The 23,336-nt window shown below is 46.9% G+C and overlaps 6 protein-coding genes across 6 annotated transcripts; 5 read left to right on the top strand and 1 right to left on the bottom strand.

Moving 5' to 3' along the window:
- Positions 1-199: 199 nt before the first annotated feature.
- On the top strand, positions 200-1,590 carry F5Y00DRAFT_259710 (YTH-domain-containing protein; the record flags this gene model as incomplete). Its single annotated transcript, XM_048010920.1, has 4 exons — positions 200-860; positions 939-994; positions 1,051-1,170; positions 1,300-1,590. 4 exons carry the CDS (start codon positions 200-202, stop codon positions 1,588-1,590), a joined length of 1,128 nt encoding a protein of 375 aa, XP_047867098.1.
- Positions 1,591-5,286: 3,696 nt separating this feature from the next.
- F5Y00DRAFT_16104 (uncharacterized protein) lies at positions 5,287-8,720 on the top strand. Its single transcript, XM_048004703.1, has one exon. It carries the CDS (start codon positions 5,475-5,477, stop codon positions 8,382-8,384), a length of 2,910 nt encoding a protein of 969 aa, XP_047867097.1. The 5' UTR covers positions 5,287-5,474; the 3' UTR covers positions 8,385-8,720.
- A 2,884-nt stretch (positions 8,721-11,604) lies between these two features.
- On the top strand, positions 11,605-13,158 carry F5Y00DRAFT_259708 (nucleotide-sugar transporter; the record flags this gene model as incomplete). Its single annotated transcript, XM_048010919.1, has 3 exons — positions 11,605-11,688; positions 11,762-12,820; positions 12,886-13,158. The coding sequence occupies 3 exons, from the start codon at positions 11,605-11,607 to the stop codon at positions 13,156-13,158; spliced, it is 1,416 nt and encodes a 471-aa protein (XP_047867096.1).
- Positions 13,159-14,003: 845 nt separating this feature from the next.
- F5Y00DRAFT_267863 (P-loop containing nucleoside triphosphate hydrolase protein) lies at positions 14,004-18,489 on the top strand (the record flags this gene model as incomplete). The annotated part of the gene is made up of 7 exons (XM_048012144.1): positions 14,004-14,031; positions 14,119-14,211; positions 14,271-14,585; positions 14,637-16,447; positions 16,507-17,904; positions 17,935-17,961; positions 18,004-18,489. 7 exons carry the CDS (start codon positions 14,004-14,006, stop codon positions 18,487-18,489), a joined length of 4,158 nt encoding a protein of 1,385 aa, XP_047867095.1.
- Positions 18,490-19,276: 787 nt separating this feature from the next.
- Positions 19,277-20,431, top strand: F5Y00DRAFT_259706 (uncharacterized protein; the record flags this gene model as incomplete). Its single annotated transcript, XM_048010918.1, has 1 exon — positions 19,277-20,431. The coding sequence occupies one exon, from the start codon at positions 19,277-19,279 to the stop codon at positions 20,429-20,431; it is 1,155 nt and encodes a 384-aa protein (XP_047867094.1).
- Positions 20,432-20,734: 303 nt separating this feature from the next.
- Positions 20,735-22,200, bottom strand: F5Y00DRAFT_267854 (Metalloprotease; the record flags this gene model as incomplete). Its single annotated transcript, XM_048012143.1, has 4 exons — positions 20,735-20,927; positions 20,981-21,111; positions 21,171-21,398; positions 21,454-22,200. The coding sequence occupies 4 exons, from the start codon at positions 22,198-22,200 to the stop codon at positions 20,747-20,749; spliced, it is 1,287 nt and encodes a 428-aa protein (XP_047867093.1). The 3' UTR covers positions 20,735-20,746.
- Between the last annotated feature and the right edge of the window lie 1,136 nt (positions 22,201-23,336).

Here is a 23,336-nt window from a genome sequence, read left to right as displayed (position 1 = left end):
TCGGTTACCAAGGACCAGTAATTCTACAAACCACACACTCACTCTTAACCCATACATACTACACACCACCAACAGGTATATCGTATATCATCCCATCTGCTTAGCGATATATTGCCTGGTCCTTGATAGACATATTCAAGAATTCTTCTTCTACAATATCTACTACATCATCCCCAACCCACGAAAGCACTCAATAACCATGGAACATTCTGAGCACCCTCGTACTTCCCCAAACCGCGCACGCGATCTTCGCGATAGCGGAAACACCGGCATCGAATCGATGCTTGCACCGGACGTCCAGGACTGGCTTAAACTTACCGGCTGGCACGATATCGACTATCGTGCGAAGAAGCTAGCAGCTTACCGAAACACCGGTGCTGGAAAGGAGAAACATGACATAGGGAAAGCCAAGCTAGCTACTGGCGTTATCAAGAAGGACCTTGACTCTGTTCTTGCTGACATCCCTCAAGATTCGTCACTTGTGCGGGTACGTCATACTGAACCTGAAGGTTTGAAAAATAGTATCGAAGTGCATCGTGGTAGGGATAGCAGGGACCTTGTTGTGCCTACGACCCATGCCCGTTCGGTGTCACCCCATCGTTTCCACCACCATGAACATGACAAATACCCTATTCGCGGTTACTCACGAGTCTACTATAATGACTACGATAGGCCCTTGACACCCCGTGGATCGCCTCTACGTTATATTGTCCGGCCGACTGGCCGTCCTACACACACTACTGAGAGAATCGAGAACTATGACAGTCCAAACAGGGAGCGAGTAGACGATCAACGAGATTTGACCCGCGAGATGATACACTTACGCCATCCTAAACAACTCGTTCTCAAGGGCAAAGGCGGTAAGTCTTACCCCAGATATCTAAAGGATATGTGCTTCCTCCTCATAATAGACTGCTAACAGTTGCTGCGCTCTGTAGAGGTCTGCTTCTTTGTGATGAGATCATACAGTTGGTCTCATGTCTACGACTCGATGGTAACTTATATCCCTATACGCATATCGACGACACGGAGTAAATAACAATTTAACAGGATGATGGTCTGTGGGCTACCCAGCGCCCCAATGCGGAAATTCTAAGCAAGGTCTTCGCCAGCGGCAAGACCGTGGTCCTCTTCTTCGCCGTTAACAAGTCTCACGGTTTTCAGGGTTATGTCAGTATTTCCAGCGTGGCCAGTCCAACACTTTTTCATCTTTCCCTTCTCCTTTTCTTTATTTCTTACTTCCTAGATCTACATCTCTTTATTGTTCTACGTTGGCTAACTTCTATGTTTTTAATGTAGGCCCTCATGAAGTCACTTCCCTCTGCGGATATCCGTCCCATGTGGTGGTACGGAGTCAAGTGGAATATCTCGGAGCCTTTCAAGGTAGAATGGATCAGTACGATGCATGTCGACAGCAAACACGTAGTGCATATCTCAAACCGCCTCAACGAAGACCTCCCGGTTACGCGAGCTCGTAACGGTCAAGAGATCGACGAAAACGCCGGCCGACAAATGGTTTGCATTCTCGAGTCTCGTGGTGTAGAGGAGTATAAGCGAGCCAGACGAATTGGTTCTCTTTCTAAGCAATAAGCTTATGGCTCTCACTTCGCACAAGTGACGCCTTCAGACAAGATTCTTACTCGCAAACTCGTTAGCAGATGCTGGGGACTAGCATTCAATAGACTTTCGATCTTACTTCACCACTTAAGTGGTATTACGCGACCAGATTCTTTATCTTTGCTGTACTAAGACGGGAAATTGGTGTCTTTCAACTCTTGACATCGCGATACTTATCTCCTCGATTATCATGACCTTCATATACGATAATTGGGTCACTCAACTCTCCGGTACTGCCTGATATCGGTACTTTACGCGGAATGACTTTCTTGCTATCATAGATCTTCTGTTCCATCATATGAACTCCTAAGAGACTTAGACTAGGTATGACTTTCGAGACTGGCCTACGCGACAAGACGTCGGAATATTACGTGTGATGTCTCCTGACACTAAACATCTATGGACGTAGCATCCTAATTTGGCAGGTAGTTGGGGAAGATCTGGAGGATCACCATCATACATGGATGATAGATCGCATCATAGTAATCGGAGATTTTCTTACGTTCTATCGGAAACTACTGACATAAGACTTTAACATACGTGCCGCTTCCATACTAGTAAGTCTGGACCATCGTAGAGACCACTACAGAACCGGCTAGGGTGATGATACTAATGAAGCATTTGCTTCTATTATGTACGGCTCATTAACCAATATTCTTAGTTGCGCAATAAACCGACGGGTATGTGCTTCCGAAATGATGCTACCACTATTAATCATCATATATTTTTAGTTACGATGTGTATTGGCGGATACCTGCTAAAAACATTAACGACCCTCCCTGGTTCTGGACTTGACGGAATCACCGGTCTACTCAGCTAGCAAACATGAATCCTTTCGGCCGGTTGCCGGCGTTGTGTCGGAAAAGTTCTAGGCTACAGCTTTTTCTCAAACACTGTCAATGCTTAATGATAGTATCATGGGGATATCGAAATGATAGGACACTGTGTAAGTGGCTCGGCGGCTCAACTAGGATATTACTTTTACGCCAACATCGTCATGTGCAGTTCAACTACTACAACCTTAGGGGTACCGCGGGCGAAAGTAGAAAAAAAAAGAACTTATTATACACTAACCGCCACCTGCGAGTCATGCTAAGTACGGCAGTAGTCCTTCTGCACGCACCCCGTACTTTGACACCTAAAGTCGTAGGCGTTGACTATAATCAATTGACTCTCACGCCAGCTACGAACTGGTCGCTCTCGTGGCAAGTCGAGAAGAGCTATTGCTTTTGCTATGTAGTTCGTGACCACGCCGTCGTTGGACACTATCCCATACCGGTAAGCCCGGGTGGTCGCGACAAAGGGCCACGAGTCTCGTCGTTTGTATGAATTAATTAATTGATTAATTGGTAGTACTGAGGAATTCTCGGATTCATTCGTCAGTTGGTGGCTTTGTCGGTTTCCTGCAGCATTCTCGTCATGCTTTTTTAGAATCTTCTAAAGTTCCACAGAATAGATTGACGTTGAGGCGAGCATGGTAATATATGCCGTGTCGGTTGAGACATCTGCAGTGGCTGGCTGCAGGTATTAATCTATAACTTACTTGTCTTGGTCAATGCGAGAGACCGTGTCACGAAAACGAGGATGCCATGTGCGCGACGTCCGTGGACTATTTTGACAGAGATTAGTTCCACCATGCCATGTGCCATCCCAAGTGCACGGTTCTAGAGCTGGAATGTATGCATCAACTTCCCAACCCATTCCTGGACTTTGGCAACCTGGCCGAAGACCGACAAGCCAGCATTCAAGGCGTAGGGGCCACTTTGTCGGTGCTCGGACTTCGATCCTATTTACCGACAATTGGGTTGATGCTGGTGTCGGCTCTTTCTCACCAGCCCTCTTTCAAGGTTACCGTTGTCTGAGACAGCAGGGGTTGAGGCCGATGAGGCTGGTGAGGCTGGATTTCTCGTTGAAAGGGTTCAAATATGATCCTAGTCGTTTGTGGGAGGGATTCGTTAACGACAATTGGTGTATTCTGTACTTAAAAGACTTGAATGCTACACTTGCAAAACAAAAAAAAGGATTTTAACCAAAAAAATGTATACTAATAAAAACCTCGCGGATTGTTTCCAGACTGGATTGTTCAAGCTACGCTGTTAAACCCGTTGCTTATGTTTGTAATGATATTTTCTCGATCATTGACACCGACTTCCATGAACCTTGCTCTACGTAGGTAGCATAGCAGGCCAATAGACGTAAATGTTATTATCATCATCATCATTATCATCATCCATGAACCTTGCTGTTTGTCTAATTTAGCGGTAGACAGCCGTCTTCTACATAATAAATCGACCATCTGATCTTTTATTAGACGACTAACTCGGGGAGCTGAAATTCTGCTCCAGTTATTGTCATTTACACCGGTTTACACCATAACAATTTTGAAACTTTTCCCTGATGCTTCCTTGCCCTGCGCCTTTTTATTGTTTTGATCGTCGTGAGACGTTTGATTATGTAGGCAGCTCGACGTTGCATTCTATGCAGCTTAACACAACCGTACTTTACATAGTGTAATTGCGGTCTAGACGCAATACGAAGCCCTGCAGAAAAGAAACCTGCTATTTTGTAACAGGGGCCTGAAAGCAGGGGTCTACGAACCCCCTTGCCCCCCTCTTTCATAAACCGGTCATAGCTTCAAAGGCTGAGCTATGCGAAGTAGCCCAGCTTCTCCGGTAAGGCGACCGGTATGACGGCTCATTTGACTTTTTACAATCTATCTGTATGTCACTTGGGGCTAGGAACTTTTGGTTTGGTGTCAGTTCAACCCAATCTTCTTTCGTGCCGTCGTGTCGGTGGCTTGAAGAGACGTATCTGTGGTATCTGTAGCGTATATGCACACGCGTGAGTGGGTAAGGGAGACAAGCTTCTCCTTGACCCATCTAACCACATCGACTCTAGCTAATAAAGGGATCACATACATATGTTCCTGGTAATACGGCATTAATGAGTTCGGGGTGGCATGAGGATGCATACATATGCAAGTGTACCTGCATACATACCCTCCGTTCGCATATGTAGATGTGCAAATGTGCCAATAAATTCCAATAAATTGCGAATTGCCTACTGTATGGAGAAATACGTCTCTTGGATTCTCCAATTTTAATATCCAAGGAAAAAAAGTGTCCGTGTCGTGACAGGACCATCGTTCCAGTCCCTTTTTGTTCCTGTTTCTCCCCTTACTTATGTCACTCCATTTTCTTCACGCACGTATGGGGTTGTGTCTACGAAGCTGAAGTAGGGATTAGACGAGGGTCTCTTAAGTTTTGGGAGCAGAAGCCGACGGGAGAAAGGCGATCATCACGATCCTTCATACCAACTTTTTTGGGGGTTCATGCGGGACACTTAATTATTCGAAGCTGTTTGATGAACATACAAGTTAAATCGTGGTCTTGTATCTTCGCCAGTCCGGTAATTAGCTTGTCGACTTCGTATCACGATTCCTTCTCGACATACACGCGACACTGGGACATGCGATGCTAAGCATAGCCGGAACTTTTACTTGTAGGATATGAGAGAAAGTTGTTTTGATATGCCGACTGAAGCATACTTGAATCTAACGCCCTGATCGACCGCCGACACCGCGACTGTTCGATAATAGGCACAGAATTGGTCCCCTTCGTTTCAGTTTGCGGTAACAATCCGATTGTATTGGCATCTGAAGTTTGTAGCACATGTCTATTTCCTTAGAGACATTGTCGTGGGAAAGACAAGAGGCGGGGGATAGAGAGACTTGGGGTTTAGTACCTGATTCTTTGATCCTGTCGCTCTAGGCACGAACAACGAGGCTTATTTCAAAGCTTGACTTATTCAACCCTGTTATCGACACATCGTCTGCGTGGTAGATTATTTCTCGAAAAATGGGTCATAAATCTAAATTTACGTTCCCCATGCCGGGGCGCTCAGCAAAGCAGCCACCCGCCGCGGCGGTCTCGAACCCGCTGTCGAAAGCAGAAAGGATTTTGGGAACTGGCGGACAGAATCTCGGTTCTCCTACTGGAACGAAGGACCCTGGCCGATCGTGGGAAACGGAATCGGCCGGCGGTATCAGTATATCGATATCCGAGAGTAGCGCTAGTCAATCTGGTGCTCTGGACGAAGAAGAGGATGGATACGATGGAACGACTTATGGTACAGCTCTGTGGGAGAATGAATCGGAGGCGCTCCCGCGGAGGTTGCGTAGTAATAATGGCCTTTTTAGTAAGGAGTTAAAGCCCAAGAGGTCAGCCGTCACCCTTGGTGCTCGTAGTCGGGATGCTTTGACGGACGACACCAACGCTCATCGGCCTCAAACTAGTTCTACCATTCAGTCGCATTACGAATCGGATAAGATGCCGCTCTCGATATCGCAGCAGACATCGAATTCGGCGATGGCCAAGGGACTCCCGACGAAAGCTAATGCACTGTTGGATATTGACGGCGCACTCTACGGGAAGAGGCAGCCAAGGAAGAAGCCGTCCAGATTAGATTTCTCAAAGCTAAGATTAAGGACTCGCAAGGAACATCACAAGGATTCCAATGGGGTAGGGCCCGTCTTAGGAAATAACTATGTGATAAAATCCCCATCTGTCTTGTCACACACGTCACATTCTGTAGTCTCACTGACGCGATTGCCTACGAGCCCTGGGGAAAATGAACAGACCCCGAGGCCGGACCTGATAATACAGTCTCAACCTCCGGAAGCATCGACACGAACAGGCCGCTCGAAAGTAATAAGTAATGCTAGCACATTGCATCAGCTCTACGATCATTATGAGCAAATGTCGTTTCGGCATGCCGGAGCATTGGAAGAGGAGGACGAGGAAGAAGAGGTGATAGGTAATAAGGGCCAGTTGAACCAGGAACACCTCCTGCCCCGGACTTACGAACCAACGGTCTCAGACGTGTCTCGTGAAGATATGATCACGCCGCTACCGAATTCATCGCTTAGGGACCCGAGCTCCAGATGGAATCACAGCCGGAACACTTCACAAGCAAGCAAGGTCACAGCTATGAGAGCCGAGACGCCGAGTACTTTGCAGATACGTCCATCATCGAGGGATGAATATGCTGCGAGTGTGTCGAGCCGCCATACACGGACCTCGAAAGCTACGCCGTCGATCATGAGCACCATGGATTCTGATAGGCAGCAACAGAGCGTCTTATCGCTGACGGATTCGGAATCTGACGAAGGAGAGACCGCGTATTCTGGGCCAGGTTCGTCACTGCGATCTTATGACAATAGCTTTCGTGATGATTCCAGCGTCGCTTCGAGTCAGCGACAACGGAGCACATCGCGACTTTCTATTAGCAGCCACTCGACTAACCCTAAAGGAGCATCGTACGCGCAACTTAACGACTATCTCACCATTCCTCATGCCTCCCCGAAAACTAAGAACGTCCGATCACCGTCAGCTAATACCCTCCACTCTACTAATTCATCCTTAAGCACGGCAACTCGGATCTCTTTGCCTATCCATCAGCAAGATCCTCAATCCCAAGGTGCTCGCGGGTCAGTTTCGACAGTAAACACCGTGGGCTCTATTTTGTCTCCTACGTACAGTACCAATACCCATTATAGCGTACAGGAAGCGAGAGCGATTGCCTTCATCCCGTATGCTTCTACAGCAGAAGCCGCATCATCAGTTTCGGTGGATCAAATACCAATCAGCTTAAATCACGCGCTCGCACAGCAAGGAAGACAGCGTAGTTCGCAGAATTCTCATACTTCAGACCAGCCGACACCACCGCTGTCGCCAACCAGCGTGGAGTTCTATATGAAATCGCCAGAGTCTTCACGACGAGAATCCACAGTAAGCAAAGCAAGCGAATCGCAGAACGGGCGGATGATGGCAGTAACGAAACAAGAAGAGATGCTTCTTGCTGCACTGCGAAAGAAGAGGGCTAGGATGCGGGAGAATATAATCGCCGAGCTTGAGGAGGGTAGGAATAGCCCTGGAGGTGCTGGCCTTGAGAATGTTGATCTTGAGCAATTAGCATCGGCGCATTTGAAAGATGCTGAGAGGCAGGCAACTAAAGAAGTCAAGGAGGCTCGTGCCAGGGCAAAACAATCTAATAATCTCCCAATGAGATCGTCGTCACTCGTTGGGCGAGCTGGTCGGAGTTCTAGCAGCGGACACGGTCGAATACGTAATCATTCTAACGGACCGCGCCGCATGGAGGCGTCGCCATCGGCTAGCTATAGAGACTCGGTAGATAGAGCCCCTTCCCGAATGAGAGCCTCTCCCGGGCCCGATTCTCGACCAACCGGAAAATCCCGTCACGAGCGGGTGCTTCTCTACCTAGATCGACCGATTGATAGTATCGATGTGATCGACGAGGCAGAACCGAGCCCCGATTTGAGCGAGTTCATGGAGGACGACTTGGAGTTTCCACCCGGTGAGCGTCGAAGCAGGACTCGATCGAAAATCAGCAGTAGCCCGTACGGATCATCCTACAACGGCCGGCCACGACCCGACTCGAGCCCGATGAGCCCAAGGGGGGTCCCGATTAAGAACCTACCGAAGGGCAGCCCCCCAATCAATGAGGATATCGATGCCGATGATATAGACTTTGACGACTTCCCAATGGCGGGTGGCCGACCCAAGCTTTCTACCCTCAAGCCGGTGCCGGAGAAGGGCATCCCCAGACCGGATAGCCCCGTTTCCCCGGCAGACGGATTCTTAGCACCGTCTACTCTTGGTCATAAGAAGGGGAAGAAGAGTGCTGTAAGATTGAGCGCCGTGGGCCAGATTAATTCACCAGTGCCTTGGTGGGGAGACGACGACTGAAGAGTTATAATTCACTGATTGCCAAGGACAACATTAGCAACGATCACTACTCCCATCTCTTCCCGAGTTGTCGAGTTGGCATAATAGCTCGCATCACAATTTTCCTATGTTCTCGAAATATGCATGCACGTAAATGGCTGTTTGTTTAGCGCTTGTTTTATTTTTATTTTTCACGACTGTCAGGCGAGTGAGGTCGGGTGGGAAATCACACGGGGTTCATATCGAATATACTGGGAGCTCGGCATCACTGCTTACGACTAATACACCACACATACCTAACCTAACCTACTAATATTATTATCATGTCTCCTTCATCTCAGCAAGATTCGGAACAATGCGATATCATCGGAGGGCGCGACGGGTCAAAAATCTAATTTTTCGAAATCTATTTTGTCGTTTCTAATTACTTGGCTGTTAAAGTTAAAAGACGGGCTTTGCGGCGCGGTCTGAGCTTCAATGGCTACCGGGGATAATCATATTAGAATGGAAAAGAGGCCACGGGGAGGGCTATATGTAATATCAGGGATCGAGAGGGGTCACGGAAGGACTGCATACGATTTTATGTGCAACTAGGCGATGTGTGTTTGTTGGATTTTATGTACCTAATGTATGGGTGTGGTGGTGGTGTGTGTGCTATGGTGCATGCAAGCATTTGAGGGAGCCCTTACGATTCAGAATTCATCGCGATGTTCACGAAAGGGTATCATATTTCTCTTGTTAGCCATTTCTTGCTCTTGAGAACACACAAGACGGAGCAATAGAGAGAAAATTAAACGAATAATACCTATATAGAAAATGCAACCGTGGACTTGTTATATGTAGGTGTATGTACCGGTACATATACATGTGTGGATGTAAAATTGATCATCGTTGGAAATTCATTGGTTGTTGGAGTAATTGCTAAGGAGGGGGTAATAAGCGGCATTAAACGGTTTGAAAACTTCAAGGAAATAGCCAGTTTGGCCGAGGTAAGTTTTTACGAGAATTTTCATCGTATAACCTGTTCACACGCTAATACATATCTTACAGTGGTCTAAGGCGGTGGTTTTAAGTCTGATTTCAAGATCTTGAACACCATTATCGAGAGATGCGCAGGTTCGAACCCTGCAGCTGGCAACTTCATTTTTGGTAAATTTTTATTTGGTTACTCTTTTTGTCTTTTGATTTGGTTTTTTCTTTTTTCTTTGCACTTTCTCGTTTCTATTATGCATGTTGTCTTTCTCTCACCTGAGCTCTCTATCAGGTACTTCATTCCCCGGGAAATTCCAGCGGCCTGGAATAACAGGTAAATCATTATACAACATCGCGATGATCTAACAGTGCATCAACCACGTTGAGGATATCGATTGGCATCTACCTTTTAGCTGTGGATCCGTAAAAGATCCAAGCCCCGCGATCCACGATCTGACCTAATAAACTATCCGCAAATCGAAGCTATTCGGTTTTTTCTCTGCAAGGGAGTGGGAATAATAGTATGGCTTGCAGTTGGGATACTGTTGAAAGTAAAATAGGTAGGCTATTAATCCTCTCGCATCTCTGGATTTTAGTGATGCAGGTAGAACAAGAAATAAGCCAGTTTCCTTCCTGTTCACCCCGCATCCCTCCTTTTGGTGCGGTCTTCTTGTTTACGGGGGCTTGCAAGTCATGACGGCATTTATAGTCGAAGCCTTTTACATAGAGCGGAAGCAAAAACTATCCACCAGGTACTCTAGACTGGCATAGTGATCGAAGAATCATGCGTTGATATCATGGTCCCATGACTTGATACTAATAAAATAGAAATACATAGTAAGTAAATGGTGAATTTAGGTAATACCTAACCACGCAACATCTAAAGCAACCGCACTAACACCATTACCTTAACGAAAGGGGAAGGGATGAAAAAAAAGGTCAAACGGCTTTAATGCTAGCGGTGTGTAAATCGATTCGAAACATGCGTCGTTCGAAGTGACCGGAAGAGATCAAGGGCCTAGAGCTCTTTTGGACATCCCCCCCACGAAAATCAGATCGCTCCGTAACGATCACGATCACGAAAGCCGAAAGAGGTCAAGGCGCAATAAACAAATACATAACAAGCTAAACGGACTGGACCATACATGAGTAATATACGTGTCATCGGAACAATACTGACTTTAATTGAATAGCCCCGGATATGAAGACTAGTGTACGGCGGAGTTCGGGGAACTTAAATGGTTGTTAACTATTCCTCCGTGGCGTGGGAGAACCTTCGAATCAAGATATTATTAGTATTATCGTTTGCTACGGCTTGAACCGTCTACATATGGCTGGTTCGGTATCTAGGTACGTAATAGGATGCATCAAGGCTAGGACAGGATCTGGCGGTATCCCACAATTATTGCAACCTATTTTAGTACCTATTATTTGCAGAATCGCGGTGGTATGCCTGTATGCCCATCCTGTAGTGTCCAGGCACAACATGCATACATAGCTCGAGCCTTGATGATCCTTACGTATTGGGGGAAGACTCGAGCGCCTTTGATATCATCAACCTATGCCAACTTATGTATGGTCCGGCCCTAAATAAGTAGCACAGGTACCCGTAGCCATGACAGCACATACAGGTATTGTATGTAGTTCTGCGGCCTTTTGCTGAATAAGAACTTCTGCAAACCCTTTTGTTCCCCTTCTGCCTTTTCACATTCACTTTTCCAACCTAATCTAAATACGGGTTCTAAAGTTGACTGCTATATGTCAAGTTTATCCAAGTTAATTTGAACCCCGTTGACACCGAGTGTCACAGACTCGTTGCTTGCTACACTAAGTGGCGTCACATTCAGGGGTTGAGAAGAGCTTGATAGGTCTGGTCCCATTTTGGGAGTGACCTGGATTTGGGTGGTTGAAGCGCGTCCGCCCGAATTGGCAATACCTTCAATGACTGCGCATCTTTTTTTAGTCCAATTTATTTAATGAAACGCGACGCATTGAATATTGTCTTCAATTCAAGTTTTATTTTATTTATTTTATTGACGAAAACCGGCACGCGATTACGAATTTCCACTATTATTGCGGCAATTTTATAACAGGAAAAGATTTTCGCAAAAAGCTTTTTGAGACATCAATCAGCTAATTCAGCCATTGTTTAAACAAAAGCTTCGACCAGTTAGGAGGGGCTTAGAAAATAAGGGAAGAGAAACAAAAATATCAACGAACGAGGCTTTCGCCAACTTGGCCAAACTGTGGTCATAACTTATTAACCATCATGGCTCTCCTCGATGGTGCCCCGCAACCCGCGGGAGGGCCTCTCCTCTTCGGCGTGCCCATGAAGCAGCTTTCTCTTATTACGGTATGTGCTGGAATGGCTAGAAGAGGGATCGTCTGGCGACAGCGCAGCATGGCTAACATGTTAACACTCTTAGTTAACTTTCCAAAACTCGGTGTTGATCATCCTTATGCACTACTCCCGAATGATGCCCCCGAGCGGCGACCACCGATATTTCACGTCGACGGCTGTGTTCTTGACTGAAGTGATCAAGTTGGCGATTTCTTTAACCTTCGCTATATACGAAGTTTCGAGGAACCTTGCGCCCTCGACGCCTGCGACCGTTATATTCGAGCAGATATTCAACTCTGTTTTTTCTGGTGACGGCTGGAAGGTAGCTATCGCAGCGACGCTATACACCCTGCAGAACATGTTACAGTATGTTGCGGTGGGGAACCTTGATCCAGTCCATTTCCAAATTCTATACCAACTCCGGATTCTTACGACTGCGATATTTACTGTGACGATGCTCGGCCGATCCGTAACCGTGAAGCGTTGGGTTTCTCTCATTATTCTGACCATAGGCGTTTCGATCGTGTGTATCCCATCCTCAAACTCGAAAGATAGCTCATTCATGATCCACGACATGGCGGATCACTTCTTCCCTCGTTCGGTGCATGAGCTAGGCCAAGTAGCGAACGGAATGGGCGACGTGGCGAGGGAGCTCACGAAGCGTGGCATGGAAACCATAGCCGAGGTCGGCCAGACTCTTGCGAAACGTTCTGCGACATACGAAGGAATCGAGGAAGATCAAAACACAGCGCCTGTAATGAACTACTCGATCGGACTGTCGGCTGTATTTGCTGTAGCGGTGATTTCTGGCTTGACGGGGGTTTACTTTGAGAAGGTTCTTAAGGATACAGAAAATCCCGCTTCTGTCTGGACTCGCAATATACAGCTGTCGTTCTATTCGCTATTTCCAGCGCTGCTGGGCATCGTATTTAAAGACGGCGAAGAAATCGCGAAGCATGGGCTATTCGATGGGTACAACTGGATTGTGTGGGCATTGATCATCCTGCAAGCGTTCGGTGGTGTGCTCACCTCGCTTTGCATCAATTACGCGGATAATATTGCCAAGAACTTTGCTACGAGCATTAGCATTGTTATAGGCTTCCTATTCAGTGTATGGTTCTTCAAAGTCCATGTTACACTAACGGTATGTTTTGTATTATCCAGTAATCTCTATTTCATGCGAGGCGGTTCGCTAATTGCTATCCTTAGTTCCTCATCGGTACCGCTTTGGTACTCGTCTCGACATTCCTCTACACAGGTCCTGATCGGAAGCGCGGCCGGCCGCCACCGATCAACATTGTCAACTTTGAGAAGACGACTATCGACCCGATGAATACGCCAAGGTACACGGATGACAAGCTTAGCGTTCCCAATCCGCTTGAGAATATGAAGGGGATGGGTCTCTCAACCTCGCGCCCTGCTTCACCACTGCGATTCCACAATCGTGTGCCATCGTCTCAGGGAAAGGACAGGGATGAATGAGCGTATATGAATTATGGACTACCTAAGAGAAGGAGGAATACGGAGTGTCGTGGCCTCTGAGAATATGAGAAGGTACTGCTTAAGATAAGTGCCGAGCCGAAGTTAGAACGAGGCTCCCTTCTTATACACAGGGGACTATTAGATGCATTACAAGATGTTGATCAATCTTGATAATTGCACAAATCCGACTGAATTGGAATTGGAATGATGATACCGTGTGCTTTGGAAAACATGTGAGCAAGATCGAAGTAGATTACGATGGTTAAGGTTATGAGGAACGGGGGTATAACAAGGGAAAGAACGGATTTTGTGCATACCTACCTAGGTACTGCATAGGTAAATATTCTTCTTATCAATATTTTTCTGCTTCCAATTGTAACCGTGTTGACGCTCCATGAAGATGTCTAACCCCTATCCGAAGAGTCACGTGGTATCGAGGTTTCTCCTTTAATTTATAGTAGGAAGGAGCAGGCAAGACGTTAGTCATAACCTACTAATGTGTCCACTCAACCCGTCTCCTATGTCAATTCGAGGTAGTTGCTACCCTTAAGGAGAATTAGATAAGATAATCAAGTTTCAGGATGCCTACGCGCTTGCTTTCTATATACTTCTATGTAGGTGCTTTCCTCCCTTCAACTCCAAATCTCTTCATCACGGTTGATCTTTTCCAGGATCTCTAAGTGTCTTCCTATTCTCGCGAATAACGCCCGGCATGTCGACGCCTGGCCAACATCAGCCGTTTCTTTTGTATCACTAGAAGCCCTCGTAGTTTTATTTGTTTATTATCTCTGTACCTTTGAACATTTGTCAGATTTACGAGAAGCGCCATTCCTACGATCAACGTCATGTCTAACGGGGCGGAGCCGGGCGAAGGTAGCTATGGCTATCGTCTCCCGTACAAATTAGCGCATGATAGACATATCCAGAACATTATTGACCATACCACTACTCTTTTTCCAGAGTACAACTATCAATTTCCACGATTACAACTTCCTAGCAGCACTGATGAAAACGACGGAGAACCTGAAGGCGATCAGGACTTAGATGATTTTGGTAAGTTAGCAAGCCAAGATAACTATTTAGAAATACTAGAAGTTCCTAATAATACATAGACCGCACTCTACTTGGTCGATCGCATAGGCCTGCCTACCTTCATGAGTCGGAACATCGTGATCAGCGCATATCACTACCTCTTACCAATACCCCTAATCAAGCAAGACGTGTTGTAGGAGATGCAAGCCATCATTTTAAGGCGTTCGCGGCGCGTGATTCAGATTACCGACCACCCTTCTCGAGTATTGCAGCTCAAATAGACAACATCAAGCCGAGTCCAAGCTCCCAGTCAATATTTGAGCGTCGTGGTGGATCGAGTAGAATAGGAGAATTACAACCTGGAGCGCAAATGATGACGCCTCCTTTTTACACCGGTTGGTCAAAAGTCATCTTTGGCTTTATAATATACTAACTATAGATGAAAGCTCCAAACTCAAATGTAGCGTTTGAAAGCTCGCTCACTAGCAGCTCCCCTACAATTATTGGCGGATCTAGCCCTTCTATACGTCCTAGCCTCAAACAAAAGGCTAAAGTAGCTAACAGTCCTCTTGTATCTCATAAAAGAGCAAGCCGGTTAGATTTAAACCTCAACCATGCTCCGGATGAGCCGCCTATTGTGAATTCCACTCGCCTAATCGATCCAAGGCAGGCACTGCCTGACAAGTTCCGGGCTGTTTTCCCTTACGAGCTCTTCAACGTTGTCCAATCTAGATGCTTTCCACTTGTATACGGCACAAACGATAATGTTGTCGTCTCGGCCCCGACGGGGTCTGGCAAGACAGCTATTCTAGAAATGGCTATCTGCAAGCTTGTAATGAGCCCAGGTAGTGAGAATTACAAAATTGTCTATCAGGCGCCAACAAAGTCCTTATGTTCGGAGCGAGCGAAAGACTGGCAAAATAAATTCAGTCATATGAATCTAGAATGTATCGAACTTACCGGCGATACTTCACAAACAAAGGCGAGTCGAGTAGGTAGTGCATCAATTATCGTCACTACCCCTGAGAAGTGGGATTCTATAACCAGAAAGTGGTCAGATCATCGGAAACTACTGGAGATGGTCCGCTTAGTTCTAATTGACGAAGTACATATTCTGAAAGACGTCCGCGGCGCCACATTGGAAGCTGTAGTTTCTCGTATGAAAACTATTGGGGCAAATATCCGATTTATTGCTTTAAGTGCTACCGTCCCAAACATCGAAGATATTGCGAAGTGGCTCGGACGAGACCATTCAAATCAACATGACGCAGCCCGGACTGAGGCATTTGGCGAGGAGCTACGGCCAGTCAAACTACAGCGATATGTTTACGGATACGAGGGTTGCTCGAATGATTTTTCATTCGAAAAGTCTCTCGACGGGAAGCTGGCTATGCTACTTGCGAAGCATTCAGAGAAGAAGCCAATCATGATATTCTGCTTTACCCGAAAGTCGTGCGAGCTAACGGCTCGGAAGCTAGCTGAATGGTGGTCAACCTGCAGCGTGGAAGACCGGGCTTGGCCAGCACCGACAAGGCGAGTCTCAGTAACAAGCGCAGAGCTCCAGGAGATCACACGATATGGTGTGGCTTTTCACCACGCGGGTCTCGACACACAGGATAGGTTAGCGGTAGCACAGAACTTCCTCGATGGCCAGATTCATGTTATCTGTTGCACATCGACCTTAGCAGTTGGAGTGAACCTCCCTTGTCACACCGTGGTTCTAAAGGGAACAGTTGCGTACTCCGAAAATAAGCTTCAGGAATATTCAAACCTGGAGGTTATGCAAATGCTTGGTCGTGCTGGTCGACCACAATTTGACGATAGTGCTGTGGCCATTATTATGACTCGAAAAACAAACGTTGATCGATATAAAAGCATGATATCTGGGGATGAGACTTTAGAAAGCACGCTTCATCGAAACCTTGTCGAACATCTCAACTCCGAAATCAGCTTGGGTACGATCCAAGACGTTCAGACTGCGAAGAAATGGATTGGAGGAACATTCCTCAGCGTACGAGTACGCCAATCTCCGTCACTCTATCACCTTGAAGATGTCCGCAATGCCGAAGACGCCGACAAGAGGATGGAAGAATGGTGCGAACGTGATCTCAGGTTACTACAGCAAAACGGGTTAGTTACCGGGCAAGTTCCATTTAGGTGTACAGAATATGGACACGCTATGTCAAGGTACATGGTCAACTTCGAAACTATGAAGGAGCTCCTATCAATTCCTCGGGGTGCGGCACTTCAAGAGACAGTAGGTTTGAAATCGTCAAGCCTCAATGCCTAGCGGCGGACCGCTGACTAAGTTTATAGCTCGCTACGCTCTGTAAGGCTGTAGAGTTCAAAGACTTCCGATTCAAGCCCGACGAGCGCGCCGTATTCAGAGACCTGAATAAATCCCCTTTTATCCTCCATCCGATCAAGGAGACTTTGACGCAGACCTGGCATAAAATTTTCGTCATGATCCAGGTCCACCTTGGGGGTGTGGAGCTGCCAAACGAAAAGGGGATCGGCCTTCTTAAGCAAAAAATTGCGATGGACAAAGCTGCTATATTCGACAGAATGAATCGCCTAGTACGCTGCTTTGTAGATTGTCGTGCATTTGATGGCGATGGGTTAGGTACAAATATCGGCCTTGAACTTGCCCGTGCCCTCGCTGCAAATTCGTGGGAGAATAAGCCATCACAGCTTTCTCAAATCCCAGGGACTGGTCCCGTAATGGTTCGGAAATGGGTTAGTCATGGAGTCCATACAGTACTAGGACTCGCCGACAGGGACTTCGGCGAAATCGAGCGTATTTCGAGCAGGAACCCTCCGTACGGGTTGAGGCTGTTGAAGACTCTGGAAAACTTTCCCCGCCTGGCCATGGAAGCTCATCTAATCGCTGGTACTACAAACTCGTCGCAACTGGAACATAATGTGACGGTAACAGTAAAAGTTAACCTTCACTATTGCAATGCGAATGGCGTGCCGAAGTGGAACGATAAAATACCGGCGGTGACATTCATAGCCTTGACAACAGATGGCAACCTTGCGTACCTTTGGCGAGGGAGCTTGAATAAAATCAACAAGTCTACTGGCCTAGATCTGACATTCCCTGTGGCGGTTAGCGGTTCCGAACAAAAGATATCTTGTTATTTCAGCTGCGAAGAGATTGTTGGGACCCAAGTCACCAAAACACTAGAGCCTAATATACCTGAAGCAGCGTTCAGAAATAGAAAGATCCAACCGATACAGCGTCAGACAGCCACCATAGAATCTTTAGAAGATGATATGGACTATGAGGACCTTCCAGACGAAGACATGTTGAATGCTGCTTTAGCTTCAATGGACCAGAATGACGAGACAGAGTCGCAATATTTCTCGGGTCCGCTGGATGATACTGAAGATTTTCCACTCATCGATGATGTGTTACCCCAAGAGAAGAGTCGTCTGATCTCCGAACCTGCTAAGATGGAAAATGGAAGATGGATGTGTAACCACCTTTGTCGTAACGGCCGTCCTACCGGCGCGGGAAAGCCTTGTAATCACAGATGCTGCCACGAAGGGGTGGATAAACCTCGACCGCCACCACGAGATAAGAAGAGGGACAAAAGTGCTGCGGGAGATGAGACAGTTGAAGGCTACTCTGTCAAAGTCCCAGAAAAGTATTCAGAAGTCAACCAAGCCAACAAGAATTCCAATACCGACAGAACTGGCGGGAAAGGATTGGTAGGATCTATGTCTGCTACTCTTTCTGAGTCCTATGATGCGGGTGGTAAGCAAACGGTTGGTACAAGCCTCCCGAAAACTACCCTGCCTAACACGAAGAGAAAGCGCTCGACAAAAGATGGTAAAGGGATGAGACTCGCTAAGAAAAAAAACAAGGCTATGAATCATGATGTAAGCAAGGATGTATCGGATGTTGAGTGCATCGACCTCTCTACGGACCAGAGCAATTATAAGACTAATCGCCCCCCTCCGAATTTATCGTCCCCCCATGGGACGGGTCAAAACGCTACCAATTTACTGTTAACAATGAACACTTCGAAAGCCCGCTCCACGCTTGTTCCGTCCCAAGAACCCTTTAATAAGATGATAGGGGCTTCTGGGAAAGCGGATGCAGCCTGGGGTGGGAGCAAAGATTATATGCAGTATGATAGCGACATGTTTGACGACGAATTCCCTGATCTTCAAGAGATTGTCGCATCTAAGCAGTTGAAAAATGTCGGAAAATCTCAAATAATATTGAAGAGAGATGAAACCCTATATCCTGGCAATGTTCAAGTCCTGAAAGAAAGCATAGATCATGGTTAGGAATCGAATCTTAGCTTTACTACGGTTGATGAGTTGCAGAAAGCGTCTGAACGCTTCGATTTGCCTTCGGCTAATTCTTCTGGCTATGGTACGCACCTACAATTGAACCCGACAGCTCAGGAGACGGGCGATCGCTCACCACCCCTTTTCTTTGACTCGGACTCTTTTCAAGGATGTGAGAATGCGGAGGGCCCCCAAGAGATCAGTGCAGGAGAACCTGCTTGGTTGTCAGAATTCGACTCTGAGCTTGTGGACAGCCTCCGAGGCTGTGTCAACTTCGTGGATTAGATGCTAACGGAAGGAATGGTTGCTATAGTTACGGATGAGATTATTCGCCTCTTATTCCAGGGGGGTCGGGTTTATGCGTTGAAGAATATGTTACAACGGAAACTTGCACCGGCACTTTTGCTAAGGTACGATCAATGTGCGAGTATAATATAGGTATGTAAGGCTTCTAGCTTATAAACGAATTTTGCCCAAGTGTAGTTGGGGCCCGCGATGATTTGTTCGTGCGTTGTTTTAAGTACCTCAGGACGGCAGGCGATAGGCGGGTACCCGCATAGCCGTTGGTTGTCATCCGGGACTGAGTAAACCGTTTGCGAAGGCACCTAGATATCTGAGCTCCTCCTCTATTCTTCTCGCCTTTTCCGTTATCCTTTTACAACCATATCCCCGCCAGATACGCATACATTTTTGTCTCGAATTAGCCTGCGTGTGCCATCGATTTGACCGACTTGTACACATAGCGGCGCGCATATTCTTATTTTTGTCTCCAATGGATTACGAAATGGGTGTCTCGCTCAAACAAGCAGAAGAATGGGAGGCTTCATTATACCCTGGCGACCCGACTGCCCTAGTATATTTTGCCGCTGAACGAACTAAGACTTGGGAAACTCGTCTCAAGGAATATTATGAGCGGAGAGCGGCGTTGGCAGAAGTCGAGATGAATGCCGACAAGCTATTGCTTCGCTACAGGGAAAAGAAGCGGATTGGCACTGAGTTTCACGGTTTTATGAGCTTGCCTATCATACTGCGCCGTACGATCTACAAGTATCTTCTCGATAAGGGCACCGTTTTCTTACCGAACCTAAAAAGCAAAATGTCAGATATTCCCGACACTAAACACGCTACCTATAATTTCGCGACCGAAGGTCTCCATTTTCCCTACTTACGGTATCGAGGCCTCCCAGGGGACTGGCGCTTCAGGGACAGGTCTGTGACACGTCCTATTGGGTTGATAAGCGGTGTAAGCAGAAGCGTCCATGAAGAAGCGACAACCATATACTTTGGCTGCAACCGCTTCGTCTTCCCCTACGGCCTCTGCAATTTGCCTATAACTTCGTGTTATTTTGACGACAGTGATTTCTGGCACAGGCAGTTTTTCCTGGAGGAAGGGTACCTCTTGCCACCCTATGCACTTCTCCGTTGCGTTAGTTTCACCTTCGACAGGCGAAATATAGACCTCCCATCCTACCTTGAGGTATATAAAGGACATAAGCAATTCCACAAGTTAAGTGGGAATGACAATCAAGAGTCGGAGCCATTACAGCTGATTGTCTATCTGATGAGCTTCCACGATACGATGAGAAGAAACCTACTAGAAAGCTGGAACACTGTCTTTTATGAACTGAGGGCGCTACGTCTCGAGCGATTAGAACTGAGCTTCGAGGAGTGCTACTGTCCGTTTGGGTGTTGTCGGTTAGTCAATGAAGTGCTAGAGCGGCTTCGCCTTATTGAGAACCCATCCACGGTCATCGAGATAACAGGGTGGTATGATGAAAAGGAAAGAAAGATGATTAAGGAGCGTCTAGATAAACTCGCCGAAAAGCATGACGAATTAGATTTTCAATCCGTTATGAAGGAGGATTTAGATTTTCGATTCGTTGGGAAGTCTATTAAGAAGCTCATGGCGGAATACGAAGCCAAAGGGCCTCCGTTTTGAGCTCTGGGTAGACATACAGGTGCGTCTCGGTTGAATTATACGGGAGGTTATTATTCTATGATATATTACTGACGGTAAGCTTCTAGGTTGGTATCGTATATTTCCGAGTATTAATCTATACCAACCCACCAATGTATGTAATAATCTAGGTAGACTCTTATTCCAAATTCAAGGAGTGCTTGCTTCGCCTCCTAGGACAATCCCAACCATACCATCCAGCCTTATAGTCATGACCAATCTATCATTCTACTCCGAAACCCCCATTTCACGTAACAAAACAAATTATCTCACTTAGATAACGTCGCAGCCTCCTCCCTAGGACTTTCTAGCGACGCCTACATCGTTCCAGGCCTTGCGGACGATAGCCGCAGCGTCGTCTCCGAAGAGCTCCCCGGCCTTGTCCACCGTCACGTCTGCGAACTGAATAAAGGTGCAGCGGGAGGGGACCTGGCCGCTCTGCATCGTCTCCCACCAGATTTTGCCGGCTTTCTCCCATCTGTATGGTTCGTTAGCTACTGTATATATTGGCTGAGTCTATTAGGTACTTACGAGTAGCCGCCAAACGCAACGGAAGCGTTGTAGAACGCCTTGTTCGGGATACCCGAGTAGAGATGCACGCCCCCGTTGTCCTCGAGTGTTAGCTTGTAATCTTTGAAATTGGCTGGCTGAGGATCTTTGCCCTAGTAGCAGTAAGTTAGTATCAAGTCTCCTTAAATTACTTGGATGAAGGAGTTCTTACAAAACGGGGGTCGTTGTAGGCTGTTCCGGGAGCCTTCATGCTGCGTAGAGCAACGCCCTTGACGCCCGGCATTAAACAGTATTCGCCGATCAGCCAGTCGGCCTTGTCGGCGGTTTCGTCCTCGACTCTCTGCTTGATCATGATACCGAAGACGTCTGAAACGTGTTCGTTTAGGGCACCGCTCTGGCCCGTGTAGTCGAGAGGTGAAGTGTGTTCGGTAACGGCGTGCTAGACAAGAGTTAACGACATTACTAGGAATTCGTATAGTGGGTATGTGTCTTACGGTGAGCTCGTGGCCAATGACGTCTATACAGCCAGTGAAGTTGGTCAGAAAGTCGTGTCCGTCACCATACACCATCTGGGCAATCTCCGGATCCCAAAAGGCGTTTTCGTAGTTCTGTCCGAAGTGCACCGAGCTTATGACGTGCATGTTCTTGTTGTCGATCGACTTCCAGTTGAATATATCGGCGTAGAAGGAGAGCACACGGCCGGCATTGTCGTAGGCATCGTTGGCGGCCTCGTCTTTGGACGCTTTTTGGCCTTCTACTCGGACCACCTTGCCGGGGAGATGGGATTCGTTGGAGTCGTGGTTGGCATCATACACGGCACGGTAAGTTTTCTCAGTAGTTTCCGAGGCCTGCTCGGTAGTTATACCGGCTTTCTGGTCGGACGACTCGGTACGGAGGCCCTGAGATTCTTGATACTTGGCGTGGATACTTCTAATATGCTCCAAGTCCCGTTTGGCACAAGCGCGGGTGTTATCGTCAACATCTTCACAGTCGGCAATGTGTTGAAGCATATGATCAGGCACTATGCCCTGTCTCTGATTAATTTTAGTGGATTTGTTACCGCGAGGTGCACAGAGTGCTGCGAAACGTTTTTCTCGTTTGTCACAGTAACTCTTGTGAAGGGTGAGGGCACGACGGGCAGACTCGCGGATGTGGTCCTCGTTGTTACTGCTGTCGGCAATAGCGCTAAGCATGTAGGGCGGAACGACGTAGCAGACATAGTGGTGGTTGCTGGTGGCCATTTTGGAAATATATAAAAATGATGGTTGGTGAATAGGTGTAAGTCTTGAGTAGAGACGGAATAGGGGTATGTAGGGAGGTAGAGAAGATAGAGAAGACGAGTTGGAGGACGGAGACGAATAAATATATAATCTCGATATGCTAGGGACTAGTAGACTCGAGGTTCTAGAGGAGGAACTTGGAGTAGTAATACGAGGATAGTTGGATAATGATATCGAAAGCTATGTCACTGGGGATAATATCAAGGGTTTAGATCATGGATATATTCGAAGAATGGAGTCAGGTTTCCTTGGAAATCTAGCGCCACAGAGACCTTAAGTAGGTACGAAGAGTATAACCTACCTAGGCACGTAGATCACAAGACGGCAGGCGGGCTACACGAAAGACCTTGCCTCGATATATTTGTTATACTCTAGCTACCGTAGATACGAGACAGGCATGAGGAGCATAAGGGCAGCTGCGTCATGAGATAAGGATATCGGCGAAAGCACAACTAACAGGACTTGTAAGGTACTAGGGTGTATGGCATGTCTTACTGATATAGCTGTATGTAAGACTACGTAACCTAGGTAGTATATCCTATTCCCGAGATAGTATATTGGTTTGAATCAAGAATAGTGCAGACTACATACACTACTACTGCCGGTATCATGGCCCGTTGTGGTCCACCGAGAAGGAAATATCCACCCCCGTTGGCGGTTATAGGCTTCCAATAGCATGAGCGTGAGCATTAAGCATTAAACACTGAGCTTGAATAATACGTCGCCTTGTTACTACCGTAGCCAATCAAAGCCAATCCTTGCCTCGAACCTGTCCGAATTTGGTCAGAAGCCTGGGGCAGGCGTGGGAGGGGGAGTCTTCGTCATGCACGTTTACGTTTATTTCTGGAACAGAGACAAACAAGGAAGTACCTAAGTCTTGATCGATGAGATACTACATAGTAGCATTTCGCCCTGAGAGTTCCTGCTACACCCGTATATTAATCGTGCAACAATAATTATGATCTATTTCGTTTCACGACGACGGGTGTGACTTGATGTTACGAGGATGACCGAAAAAGATAGAGTGAGGAATTCAGCTATGGTTCGCATGAAATGCTAGTCTCGTGATGGGGGTTGCTTGAACAGGTGGTTAGCCA

Source organism: Daldinia vernicosa, assembly GCF_022497035.1.
Source record: "Daldinia vernicosa strain CBS 139.73 unplaced genomic scaffold F5Y00scaffold_11, whole genome shotgun sequence".
NCBI classification, from domain to species: Eukaryota; Fungi; Ascomycota; class Sordariomycetes; order Xylariales; family Hypoxylaceae; genus Daldinia; species Daldinia vernicosa.
This window is presented reverse-complemented; position numbering and strand designations above follow the sequence as displayed.

Coding starts and splice junctions, on each gene's coding strand:
- F5Y00DRAFT_16104 (XM_048004703.1), top strand. CDS start 5,475: ATGGGTCATAAATCTAAATTTACGTTCCCCATGCCGGGGCGCTCAGCA.